Below are 13,820 nucleotides of genomic sequence, written 5' to 3'. Positions count from 1 at the left end.
ACGGTGTTTGTGTTTTGGACCAACAGGTGAAGTTCAGCGTCTACTGGAAATACCTGCGTGCCATTGGCTGGCTCCACTCTGTGCTGATACTGCTGCTGTACCTCGCCCAGAACATAGCTGCCATTGGTCAGAACCTCTGGCTGAGCGACTGGACCAATGACGCCACCCGTTACAACAGCAGCACCGAGCCGGCCTCCTTGCCGGACCTGCGGATCGCCATCTTTGGAGTGCTGGGTCTGGCCCAAGGTTGGTTGGTTGGTGGGTCTCGGTCAGTGCCTGCCGTGGATCCCTCTCCCACACCAGACCCGAGTTAGGTCACAACTAAAGTACAGTATACCCTCGTTATAGAGTCATAGATAGTCATAGAGCATGGAAACTGGCACTTCGGTCCAACTTGCCCACATCGACCAACATCCCCCACCTACACTAGTCCCACTTACCTGTGCTTGGCCCATATCCCTCTACACCCATCCTATCCATGTACCTGTCTAACTGTTTCTTAAATATTGTGATAGTCCCGGCCTCAACTACGGTATCTCTGTCACTCCTGCTGCTGCTGTTTTAAAAAAAATAAAAATAAATGTGACCATGATTGCAATAATATATACAATACAAAATACCAAATCAACCCATCACCTTAATGCAAAATCACCCAATTATCGAATCAAATATTCTTATTTACTATTCTCATATGTTTAAAACTAAATATACCATTATACAACTATATTACAATCCTTGTCAAGGATACGTTCCATCCCCCGCGGAGCCCAGCGGTCCCGGAAATTCCCCCCAGGGATTTACATGGACATCGCGTAGTCCCTCTCTAACACCATCCGGGCGTGGATGTAACCAACAGCCGGCTTGGGCAGAGCCCTCTTCCACCTGGCGTCGTGACTCATGGATGGTCAAGTTGGCCAGGCCGAGGAGCAACCCAACCAGGACATCAGCTGCCGCTTCTTCCTGCCGCCCGTCACATTGTCCGCTACCCAGCTCCACTGCCACCTCTTTCTCACGTCACTTTGTCCACTCCTCCACTGCTGCCCCCTCCCCCTTCTTCTCCCCCAGAGTTGCCAAGTAGGTCTGACCACTATAACCAATGTACATTACAAAGGAGTCCGTTAAAACGCTGGTTTATTGGACTGTACTGCTGTAACGTTTGTTTCCAAAAATGCTAATTGGATAGAATATGTTTCATGAATTAGAGGAGACCATTTACATTATCTGGGCCGAATTGGTTATTACACATCTCGATTGGGAACTAGAGAACCACTTATAAGTTACATTGGTAATTGAGAAGCAGGGGGAAAAAAAGCTGTATTGGGGAAAAACCAGTCTTAGGGAAAAAAACAGTTTCAATGTAACCTTCCTCAGACTGAAGAAGGATCTGGACCCAACATCACATGTCCATTTCTATCCTCGGATGCTGCCTGATCCGCTGAATTCCTCCGGCAATTTGTGTTTTGATGAACAATCCAGCATCTGCAGTCTCTTGTATTTCTATTGCCTCTTGCTTCTTGGGTGTGATGGGAATTGACAGTTTTTAATAAAATCAGAAAATATTGGAAACACTCAGCAGGTTGGACAGCATCTGTTGAGAGTGAAACCTGAAGTGTCAACCCTGTTTCTCTTTCTCTGCGGGCACTGCCCCAACTCACAAAAGCTTCCGGCATTTTCTGTTTTTATTTTGGATTTACACCATCTGCAGTTTTTGTTGTTCTCGTTGTTAGGATTTGTTGGGTGAAACAGTCTAGAATTACTCAACCATTCTGGGTGAGTGGAACAAAGAGCTTTTGAGATGATGCATTAGACATCAAGGGATCAAGTGGGTTACACAAAAAAGGTGGAGAACCTCAGCTGGTGCAGCAGCATCTATGGAGCAAAGGAAATAGGCAACGTTTCGGGCCGAAACCCTTCTTCAGACTTCCAGACGAAACCCTTCTTCAGACTCTGGAAGTCTGAAGAAGGGTTTCGGCCCGAAACGTTGCCTATTTCCTTTGCTCCATAGATGCTGCTGCACCCGCTGAGTTTCTCCAGCTTTTTTGTGTAACATTCGATTCTCCAGCATCTGCAGTTCCTTCTTAAACACAAGGGATCAAGTGGCCTTGTTCTAAATAGAACTCAAAGAGCTGGAGTTACTCAGAGGGACATGCAGCCACTGTGGAGGGAATGACAGGAGACGTTTCGGATCAAGACTCTCCCTCAGTCTGAAGACGATTACATGGAAACAGTTTTTTTCCTAAGAATGTTTTTTCTCCAAGACAGCTTTTTTTCCTTTTTGCTGATGGCAGGAGTGAAATGAGAGCATAACCAGAGATGAGTAACTACTTCACACTGTGTCCACAGGCTTCTTCTTGCTCATTGCCGTGTTCCTGATGGCAGATAGGACGGTGGCCGCCTCCCGGGATCTGCACCTGCGTTTACTCCGTAACATCCTCCACCTTCCCATGACCTTCTTCGACACCACCCCCATGGGAAGGATCATCAACAGGTTTGCCAAGGTGCGGTGCCCAGTTACCCTTCCGATTGGTGCTCCCCCAACCCCCCCTCACAGTTATGTAACTTTAGAATCATACAACACGGAAACAGGCCCTTCGGCCCAACTACATAAGTCCATAAATCACAGGAGCAGAATGATACCATTTGGCCCATCAAGTCTACTCTGCCATTCAATCACAGCTGATCTATCTTTCCCCCTCAACCCCATTCCCTAGCTTTCTCCCCGTAACCTTTGACGCTCTTACTAATCAAGAATCTGGCAATCTCCGCTTTAGAAATACCCAATGACTTGGCCTCCACAGCCGTCTGTGGCAATGAATTCCACAGATTCACCACCCTCTGACTAAAGAAATTCCTCCTCATCTCTTAATCTTTATCCTGTGTGTGTACACGGTGGATGGCTTGGATTGCAATCGTATACACTCTTTTCCTTGACTGGATTTCACACAAACAAAAGTTTTTCACTTTACCATAGAAATATAGAAACATAGAATATAGGTGCAGCAGTAGGCCATTCAGCCCCTCGAGCCAGCACCACCATTCAATATGATCATAGCTGATCATCCAAAATCAGTACTCCGTTCCTGCTTTTTCCCCATATCAGTTGATTCCATTCGCCCGAGGAGCTATATGCAACTCTCTCTTGAATACATCCAGTGAATTGGCCTCCACTGCCTTCTGTGGCAGAGAATTCCACAGATTCACAACTCTCTGGGTGAAAAGGTATTTCCTCATCTCAGTCCTAAATGGCCTACCCCTTATTCTTAAACTGTGACCCCTGGTTCTGGACTCCCCCAACATGGGGAACATTTTACCTGCATCTAGCCTGTCCAAACACTTAAGAATTTTATATGTTTCTATAAGAATCCCTCTCATCCGTCTAAATTCCAGTGAATGCAAGCCCAGTCGATCCATTCTTTCATCAAATGACCTTGGTCATTTTTATTGGTGCCAATAATAAACTAAACTAAACTGGCTGGTGTTTAGGAGTGGGTTGCAGGGTGTGGAGTGTTGCAACTGGGAGTTGTGTTATCTGTTCTGATGCAGGATACCTACACCATAGACCAGGCGATTCCGATGTCATTCCGTGGCTGGCTGAGTTGTGCTTTCGGTGTGCTCGGGACGCTGCTGGTGATATGTCTGGCCACGCCGTACTTTGCCATCATCATCGTGCCTCTCACCCTGGTCTACTATTTCGTACAGGTAACTCTGGAGTCAAGAGTGTTCGATGTTCATAACGTCCCAAAGTGGAACAATGACATTCTTACTTGCAGCAGCACGACAGATATGTGTACCCAGTACTCTGCACCATAACAAACAGCAAGACAAATAATGCCCCCTTTGCCCTACCGAGTCCGTGCCGACCACAGATCATCCCGTGCAGCAGCACTATCCTACACACGAGGGACGATTTATAATTTTTACAAGACGGGAATTAACCTACAAACCTGTGCGTCTTTGGAGTGTGGGCGGAAACCAGAGCACCTGGAGAAAACCCACGCGGTCACAGGGAGAACGTACAAACTTCGTACAGACAGCACCCGAAATTAGGATCAAACCTGAGTCTCTCGTGTAGTGTGGCAGCAACACCACCTCTGCGCCACTGTGCCTCCTATAGTTATCTTGAAAGAGGGCAGTGTTTATTTTAAGAAGGCACTTCAATTCCCCCTCCCATTCCCAATCTGACCTCTCTGTCCTGGGTCTCCTCCATTGCCAGAGTGAGCAACACCGGAAATTGGAGGAACAGCACCTCATATTCCGCCTGGGTTGCTTGCGTCCGGATGGCATGAACGTTGAATTCTCCCAGTTTTGCTAGCCCTTGCTGTCTCCTCCCCTTCCTTAACCATCGAGCTGTCTCCTCCCATCCCCCCCGCCCTCGGGCTCCTCCTCCTCCCTTTTTCCTTCCTTCTCCCCCCCACCCCCCATCAGTCTGAGGAAGGGTTTCGGCCTGAAACGTCGCCTATTTCCTTTGCTCCATAGATGCTGCTGCACCCGCTGAGTTTCTCCAGCATTTTTGTGTACCAGTGTTTATTTTACTATAGTTTATTTATTGTCACGCCACTGAGGTACAGTGGGAAGCTTTTTTATGGTGTGCTATCCAGTCAACGGAACAGCTATACATGATTATACAGGACTTGAGGGTCTGAGCTATTGGTAGAGGTAGAGCAGGCTTGGACTATTCCTTGGAGCGTTGAAGGAAGAAGGGTGATCATAGAGTTGTATAAAATCAAGAGAGAAATAGATCGGGTAAACGTCCATTTTTTTTGCCCAGAGTAGGGGAATCGAGAAGCAGAGAGCATAGGATTAAGGTGAAGAGGGAAGGATTTTATAGGATGTTCAGGGGTAACTTTTTCACACAGAGGGTGGTGGTGGGTGTATGGAACAAGCTGCCAGAGGAAGTAGTTGGGGCAGGTACTATCGCAACGGTTAAGTAGCAATTAGACAGGTAATTGTACATGTAATTGATATTGTCATGTAGTATTCGCATACTCAAGGAAACAAAAAAAACGTTTCTCAGATGTCCATTCAGTTTTCGTTTAAATAGCAATTAAAGTTAAAATAATGATGAACAATTTACTAATAACATTCAAATCAACAGCGTTCCGACCGGCAGCGGGGAGTTTGTGCGCGATACTCAGGGTGGAAAGTTCATTTATCAGTCTTATAGCAGCTGAGGAGCATCCTGCTCTGCTCCTGAGAGATGGGAGGATGGAATGCGATGGGTGGATGATTTTGGGTTGAGATCTCTTCTTGTATATTCAGCAGGAAGGGGATCCTGCTTGATCATGGATAGGAGATGATTCAAGGGATCTGGGCCAAATGCAGGCATGTGGGTCAAGTGTAGATGGGGCATGTTGGTCGGTGTGAGCGAGTTGGGCCGATGGGCCTGATTCAACACTGTGTGGCTCTACGACTACTGCAATTACGTACTGAATCAGAAGGAATGGGTGATGTTTTGGGTTGAGATCCTTCTTCAGCTGCACCACACTGCTGGTGTAGAGGGTGGCAGTGACCTCCCTGTGGCACGGACTTGCGGTGTCATCTGCAGCACTCCGGCCCACACTGATCAGCGACTCCGCCTGTCATTACAGAGTTTCTATATCGTAACCTCCCGGCAATTACGGCGGCTGGACTCGGTCACCCGCTCTCCGATCTACTCCCACTTCGGCGAGACCGTGTCCGGCCTGGCACTGATCCGCGCCTACGGGCACCAGGCGCGGTTCCTGAGTCACAACGAGAGCATCGTGGACGGCAACCAGAAGTGCGTCTTTCCCTGGATCGTGTCCAACAGGTACGGGCTCTTCCCTCCACAAGTCCGTGCAGAATTAAAGGGCCGGTACACATCTACGGGTGCACTGTAGAAAGCATTTTATCCGGATGTGTCACAGCATGGTTTGGGAACAGCTCCATCCAAGACCGCAAGAAATTGCAGCGAATTGTGGACGCAGTCAGACCAGTAGGTCTGGCTACGTATGGTGACCCCAAATTTCACTGTACCAATTGGTGCATGTGACAATAAAAGTCTCTTGAACCATTACACAATAGACAATAGGTACGGAGTAGGCCATTCGGCCCTTCGAGCTAGCACCGCCATTCAATGTGATTATGGCTGATCATCCCCAATCAATACCCTGTTCCTGCCTTCTCCCCATATCCCCTCCCTGACCGCCATCTTTAAGAGCCTTATCTAGCTCTCTCTTGAAAGTATCCAGAGAACCAGCCTCCACCGCCCTCTGAGGCAGAGAATTCCACAGACTCACAACTCTCTGTGAGAAAAAGTGTTTCCTCGTCTCTATTCTAAATGGCTTACTCCTTATTCTTAAGGGGTAAGCCATTTACTCCTTAAGAATGGAGACGAGGAGACACTTTTTCTCACAAACCAACCTCACTTCCATTGACTCCATCTGCACTTCACGCTGCCTTGGCAAGGCCAGCAGCAGAATCAAGGACCTTCTTCCTCCCTCTCCCATCGGGCAAAAGGTACAGAAGTGTGAAAACGCACACCTCCAGATTGAGGGACAGTTTCTTCCCAGCTGTTATCAGGCAACTGAACCATCCTCTCACCAACAGATCGTTCCATGTACCCACCACCCTCCTTTTGGGAGAATCTTCTATTCACCGCACGGTACCCGTCTCTGTTTCTCTGCAGGTGGCTTGCGATCCGTTTGGAGTTTGTCGGTAATCTGGTGGTGTTCTTTGCCGCTCTCTTTGCTGTCATGTCCAGGGGCACTCTGGACAGTGGGCTCGTAGGCTTGTCCATTTCATACGCTTTAAACGTGAGTCTCCCGTCAGGATCTCTCGAGGCAGACACCGGGTGATCCTGACGGAATCCCGTCCCTGTGTGTGTGGTTTTTTTTAACCAAAAATAATTAATGCAATTATTTACAATAATACAGAAACATAGAAAGTAGGTGCAGGAGGAGGCCATTTGGCTCGTCGGGCCAACACCGCCATTCAAAATGATCATGGCTGATTGTCGAGGATCATTATTACCCTGTTCCTGCTTTTTCCCCATATCAGTTGATTCCGTAAACCCTAGGAGGTATATGCAACTCTCTCTTGAATACATCCAGTGAATTGGCCTCCACTGCCTTCTATGGCAGAGAATTCCACAGATTCACAATTCTCTGGGTGAAAAAAGGTTTTCCTCATCTCAGTCCTAAATGGCCTACCCCTTATTCTTAAACTGTGACCCCTGGTTCTGGACTCCCCCAATATCAGGAACATTTTTCCTGCATCTAGCCTGTCCAATCCTTGCAGTATTTTATGTTTCTATAAGATATCCTCTCATCCTAAATTCCAGTTAATATGTACAATACTAAATGATTCAAAACAAAACCCACCACCATCGTACAAGTAAAACAAATATTCTTAAATTAATACTTCCCCATCCTTGTCGAGCGTGCGTTCCACCCCCAGTGTTCCCGGACATTGCCCAGGGCGCCCATGGACAGCGCCTAATCACAGACACAGACCCCGTACGATCTCTGTAGGGGGAATCCCAGACGCAGACGCCGTCTCGTGACTTGGTGAGTTTGTCCCTGCCTCGGGACCTTTGGTCATTGGATACCTCACTGCATCTCTCATTACTCCCCTCCCTCTCTCCCGCCCTTTCCAGGTGACCCAAGCCCTGAACTGGCTGGTGAGGCAGACGTCCGAGCTGGAGACTAACATTGTGTCTGTGGAGAGAGTGGACGAGTACAGCCAACTGGACAATGAGGTACTCAGGGCGGGGGAAGGGTACAACGTCCCCTGGGGTAGGGAGACTGTGGTGTGGCTGGTGGTGGTTCTTTATTATCATACGTACCATCCTATCACCAACGAGAGAATGATCGTGACCTCCCATCTCATAGAGTTATAGAAAGTGGAAAGGTCCCCTTCAGCCCAACTTACCCGCACCAGCCTACACATCCTATCTACACTAGTCCCACCTGCCTGCGTTTGGCCCTTATCCCTCTAAACGTCCTATCCTTGTACCTGTTTTAATGTTTCTTAAATGTTGCGATAGTGCCTGCCTTAACTACCTCCTCCGACAGCTCGTTCCATAAACCCACCACCTATTCCTCTCATGATTTTGTACACCTCTATAAGATCATCCCTCATCCTCCTGCATTACAAGGAATTGAGTCCTAGCCTGCTCAACCTCTCTCTATAATTCAGGCCCTCGTGTCCTGGCAACATCTTCGTAAATCTTCTCTGCACCCCTTCCAGCATCCACCTCATTGGAGACTCTCGGACTATCGTTCATCACTTTACTGGGCTTTAACTTGGTTAAAGCACAATCTTTCCACTGACTGGATAGCATGCAACAAAAAAAGCTTTTCACTGTACCTGGGCACATGTGACAATAAACTAAACTAAACGAGTAACTCAGCGGGTCAGGCAGGATCTCTGGAGAACATGGATAGGTGAGTTACTCCAGAGTTTGTGCCCTTTTAAAATTTTATTTAATCCCCCTCTCCTTAGGCTCCGTGGGTTTTGGAGCAGAGGCCCGGAAGGGACTGGCCTTCGAAGGGCGAGATTTCGTTTGTGGATTACAAGGCACGTTATAGACCAGACCTGGACCTGGTGCTGCACGGACTGTCCTGTGAGATCAAGGCCAACGAGAAGGTAAATGTAGAGCATGGTACAGCACAGGAACAGGCCCTTCGGCCCACAATGTCCCCCCCCACTCCCCCCCCACTTTTATTACTTTCCAACCTCCCAACCATATCTCTGACCATCCCCTCCCCATCCCCATCCAACTATTCAAACCCCTCCTCATCCAACCACCCCATTCCATCGGGTCCAAACCGCTCCATTCCATCTGCATCTGTCCGGCCTCTCCCTCCCCAGACAGACCTGTGACAATCGGAATCCGAACTTACTTCCAGAGATGGGCCGATGTCTTGTCTCTCCCACGATGGACTTGCGTCCGATATCTGCGGCGGCACGGTGGCGCAGTGGCAGAGTTGCTGCCTTACACCACCAGAGGCCCGGGTTCGATCCTAACTACGGGTTCTGCCTGTACGGAGTTTGCACGTTCTCCCCGTGACCATGTAGATTTTCTCCTGGTTCTCAAGTTTCCTCCCACACTTCAAAGATGTCCAGGTTTGTAGGTTAATTGGCCCTCTGTAAGTTGGCCTGCTGTGCAGGGAGTGTGCAGTACCTCAGTGGGATAACGTAGCTTTAATGTGATCGAGTGATTGATGGTCAATGTGGACTCAGTCGGCCAAACGGCCTGTTTCCACATTGTACCTCTAAACTAAACTAAAATATAAAATGTTTACAATTATAAAATTGTAAATTGCCCCAGTGTGCAGAGTGCAACTAGTGTCAATGGGTGATCGCTGGTCGGCAGAGACTCGGTGGGCTAAAGAACCTGTTTCGATGCTGTATCTCTAAAAACTAAATTGCTTATCCATGAGACATCACTCTGATCTCTGGCCCAGACAGACCTTTAGATTTTAGAGATGCAGCACAGAAACAGGCCCTCAGACCCATTGAGTCTGCGCCGACCAACAATCATCCCGTACACTAACACTATCCCACACACTAGGAACAATTTACATTTTTTTCCGAAGCCTATTTACCTACAAACCTGTATGGCATTGGAATGTGGGAGAAAACCAGAGCACCTGGAGAGAACCCACGTGGTCACAGGGAGAACGTACAACTTTATACAGACAACACAGGATCGAACCTGAGACTCCATGGCAGTGAGGCAGCAACTTTACCACTGTTCCACCCTGCAATTGTTCCCCCCCTCTCTCTCCCTCCCACCCTGATTAATCTGTGGAATTCTTAGCCACAGGAGGCCATGGAGGCCAAGTCAGTGGATATTTCTACGGCAGAGAGAGAGAGATTCTTGATTAGTACGGGTGTCAGAGGCTATGGGGAGAAGGCAGGAGAATGGGGTTAGTTGGGGGAGATAAATCAGACCCGATTGAATGGCTGAGAAGACTCGATGGGTCAAACGGCCTAATTCTACTCCTATTCCTTATGATCTTATGACCCACCCACAGGTGGGCATAGTCGGGAGGACCGGCGCGGGCAAGTCCTCTTTGACCAACAGTCTGTTCCGGATCGTCGAGGCAGCCGGCGGCAAGATCCTGATTGACGGACTGGACATCGCAACCATCGGTCTCCATGACCTGAGGCGGAAACTCACCATCATCCCTCAGGTAGGCAGGAGGCAGAGGGACCCAGGTACACAACAGCTCAGCATGTCACAAGGTGCCCCACAACCAATGTAACGTGGTTCAAAGGCACTTCATTTGTCACGTATGAAACTGCACAGTGAAATACGTTTTTTTGCATATTTACACATACACATGACACATAGAAAGGTAGAAACATAGAAATTAGGGTGGTGAATCAGTGCGGCCCTTCGAGCCTGCACCGCCATTTACTGAACATCATGCACTGATCATCCCCTCAGTCCTGTATCCGTACACTATGGACCTCTCGATTACCCCATGATCCCCTTAGCCACAAGTGCACATTGGCACTCTTAACTAAAGCTTTTGAACTGTACCTCAACTACCCTCTGTGGCAGAGATAAACAGAGAATCACCAGTTTGTCATTGACAAAAGTGCTTCTCAATTCCGATAGAAGGATTATTATTTAGCTGTGACCCCGGGCCCTGGACTTCCCTAACTCCGCGTCAATCTTCCTGCATCACCCCATACTGCCTTCCATCCTATAAGAAGGGACAATTTACAGTTTCTATAAGATCCCCTTACAATCTTCTAAATTCGTCTTGTATATAACCAAGTCTAAGTCTATTTTAATTGCCGCAGACGGTGCTGTGGAGGCCAAGAATCAGTATCTTTAACCGTCTCTGACACTCCCTCTGATTAGTAAGGGTTCCACCAGGTGTGGGGAGAAGGCAGAGGGTGGTGAATCAGGGAAAGATAGATCATCCATGAATGAATTTACAGACTCAATGGGCCGAATTCCCTAAATCCTGTATCTGTAACTTATGGATATGCTCGATAGCTAATTATGTACAGTCCGCTCCCTGGTTGGCACAGCAACTAAAAGGAAGCAATACAGGCTCAGAATATCCCAGTGTTGCAGCAGGTAGAGTTGCTGCCTCACAGAGACCCGGGTTCTAACCCAACCTTGGGTGCTGTCTGTATGGAGTTTCAACATTCTCCCCGTGACCACGTGGGTTTTCTCCAGCTGCTCTGGTTTTTTTTCCCACGTTCCAAAGACGTGCAGGTTTGTCGGTTAATTGGCTTCTGGAAATGATCCCAAGTGTGTCTGGGATAGATCTAGCGTGAACGGGTGATCGCTGGTCGGCACAGACTTGGTGGGCTGAAGTACCTGCTTCCATGCTGTATCTCTAAACTAAACGAAACTTGGTCAGAGATAGACACAAAGTGCTGGAGTATCTCAGCATCTCTGGAGAACATGGGATAGGTGACATGTTGAGAGGGACCTTTCTAGATCAGCCCTGATTGAATGTCAGAGCTATAGTCTCAAAGAAGAATCCCGACCTGGCCACTAATTCTGCTCCAGTAATGCTGCCTGACCCGCTGAGTACTTAGCACTTTGTGTCGTAGCTTTGGTAAAAAAGCAGCATCTGCAACAAGGAAGCAATACAAGGCTCAGAATATCCCAGTGTGGCACAGCAGGTAGAGTTGCTGCTTTCACAGAGACCCCGGGTTCTAACCCAACCTTGGGTGCTGTCTGTATGGAGTTTCAACGAATACCCGTGGACGAGGAGGTGTTTTCGCCCTGGAACTGGCTCACCTTTTTCACCGCCGCCTTCCAAAAACGTCCAGCAGGTTTGGCGGAAGGAGGAGAGAACCTCTGTAAATGTTCCCACAGTGTGCCTGGGATAGATCTAGCTCACGGGTGATCCCTGTCGGTGTGGGGTTTGTGTGTGAACATCTGCTTCCCTGCGTATCTCTAAACTAAACGAAACTTGGTCAGAGATAGACACAAAGTGCTGGAGTATCTCAGCATCTCTGGAGAACATGGGATAGGTGACATTTGTGTGTGTGTGATCTTTCTGATTGTAAATCCTGATTGTACAATGTCACCTATCCATAGCCTGGAGAAGAATCCCGATATGAAACGCCACTGCATGTCTGTTGTCCAGAGTGTGTGCCTGGACCCGCTGGCTCACTCCAGCACTGTGTGTCTATCTTGGTATACACAGCATCTGCACGTCTTTGTTTCTAAACATGGCCAATCTCGTTGATAGGCACTTTGACCGTCCCAGTTGGCACCGTTGACCCAATTTGATCATGGCTGATCCTTCCAACTCAGGACCCTGTGCTGTTTCTCGGGCACCTTCAGGATGAACCTGGACCCTTTCAACGAATACTCGGACGAGGAGGTGTGGGACGCCCTGGAACTGGCTCACCTGAAGCCGTTCACCGCCGGCCTGCCCAACAAACTCCAGCAGGAGGTGGCGGAAGGAGGAGAGAACCTCAGGTAGGTTCCTCACACCACCGGCGACGGACCCCCCACTCACTGTCCCCCTGTCAGTGTGGGGTTTGTGTGTATACATCTTTCCCTGTGCATGCACATGCCCTTGTATATAAATGTGCACTGTGTACTGGGGTCAGTGTGCATGGGTGTGTACGATTGTACACAATGCGTGTGTGTGTGTGTGTGTGTGTGATTGTAAATGAAGATTGTACATTGTGTGAATGTGTGTGCCTGGATATGTGGTCTTGCATATAGATAACTACACTGCATGTCTGTGTGTGTGTGTGCCTGGATATGTGGGCTTGCTCATAACTGCACTGCATGTCTGTGTGTGTCCGTGTGTGTGCGTACACATGTCTGCATGGGGGTGGTGGTTTCCCACGATGGGTCAGTGGTGACCCTCTCTCTCCCCACCCCCACTACTATCTCGCACAGTTTGAGCAGTCGGTGACTCCCTCCCTCCCTCCCCCCTCTATCGCTGTTTGGGTAGTTGGTGATTTTCTCTCCCTCCCCCATCTTGGGCAGTGGGTGCCCCTCGCCATCTATCCCCCCCCTCTCTCACAGCTTGTGACGTCGGTCACCCACTCTCTATCCCCTCACTGTTTGCTCAGTGACCCTCTCTCTCCCCCCTCTCTCTCTCCGCCCCGGCAGTGTGGGGCAGAGGCAGTTGCTGTGCCTGGCGCGGGCGTTACTGCGCGGCTCCCGGGTGCTGGTCCTGGACGAGGCGACAGCCGCCGTTGACCTGGAGACGGACGGGCTGATCCAGGGCACCATCCGCCACCGCTTCGCAGACTGCACCCTGCTGATCATCGCACACCGGCTGCACACCGTCATGGACTGCTCCAGGTAAGGACCCTGCCTCCTGGACCCTTCCCATCCCGACCTCCCATCCCCTCATCCATCCTCTCCCCCACCTCGTCCCCTTCCTCTCAGTCCCATCCTCCTGTACCCGTCCCATCTTCCTTCCTGTTTCCATCCCTCTCTGTACCCTCCCATCCTCCTCTCCCTGTCCCATCCTCCCCTCCCTGTCCCATCCTCCCCCTCCCTGTCCCATCCTCCTCATCCCATCCTCCTCTCATCCCCACCGCTCCCCTTCCTCAACCCCATCACTCCACCTCCCCCCCTCCCTATCCCATGCCATCCTCCTCTCATCCCCACCACTCCCCTTCCTCACCCCCATCCTCCCCATCCCACCCTCACTCCCTGTCCTCCCCCTCATCCCATCACTCCCCTCGTCCCCTTCGTCATTCCCTCCCTATCCCTTCCTCCCCCCCCTATCCCTCCCATCCTCCCCTGTCCCCACCGCTCCCCTTCATTCATCACCTCCCTGTCCCCTTCTTCATTCCCTCCCCTCCCATTCCACGGGGTGAATGCACAGTATTTTACCCAGAGTAGA

General features: G+C 49.5%; 1 protein-coding gene across 1 annotated transcript in view; it reads left to right on the top strand.

Moving 5' to 3' along the window:
* abcc2 (ATP-binding cassette, sub-family C (CFTR/MRP), member 2) overlaps positions 1-13,820 on the top strand; it is a 54,845-nt gene that overhangs the window by 37,861 nt on the left and 3,164 nt on the right. Inside the window, 11 exon segments of the mRNA XM_055647055.1 lie at positions 27-246; positions 2,344-2,498; positions 3,544-3,699; positions 5,589-5,788; positions 6,647-6,773; positions 7,616-7,717; positions 8,464-8,607; positions 10,002-10,160; positions 12,260-12,271; positions 12,273-12,427; positions 13,076-13,270. Of these exon segments, the coding sequence (XP_055503030.1) occupies positions 27-246; positions 2,344-2,498; positions 3,544-3,699; positions 5,589-5,788; positions 6,647-6,773; positions 7,616-7,717; positions 8,464-8,607; positions 10,002-10,160; positions 12,260-12,271; positions 12,273-12,427; positions 13,076-13,270 (1,625 nt within the window).

Source organism: Leucoraja erinacea, chromosome 15 (genome assembly GCF_028641065.1).
Source record: "Leucoraja erinacea ecotype New England chromosome 15, Leri_hhj_1, whole genome shotgun sequence".
Taxonomy (NCBI): domain Eukaryota; kingdom Metazoa; phylum Chordata; class Chondrichthyes; order Rajiformes; family Rajidae; genus Leucoraja; species Leucoraja erinaceus.
Note: the sequence above shows the minus strand (reverse complement) of the source record. Positions and strands in the feature narration are given on the sequence as shown.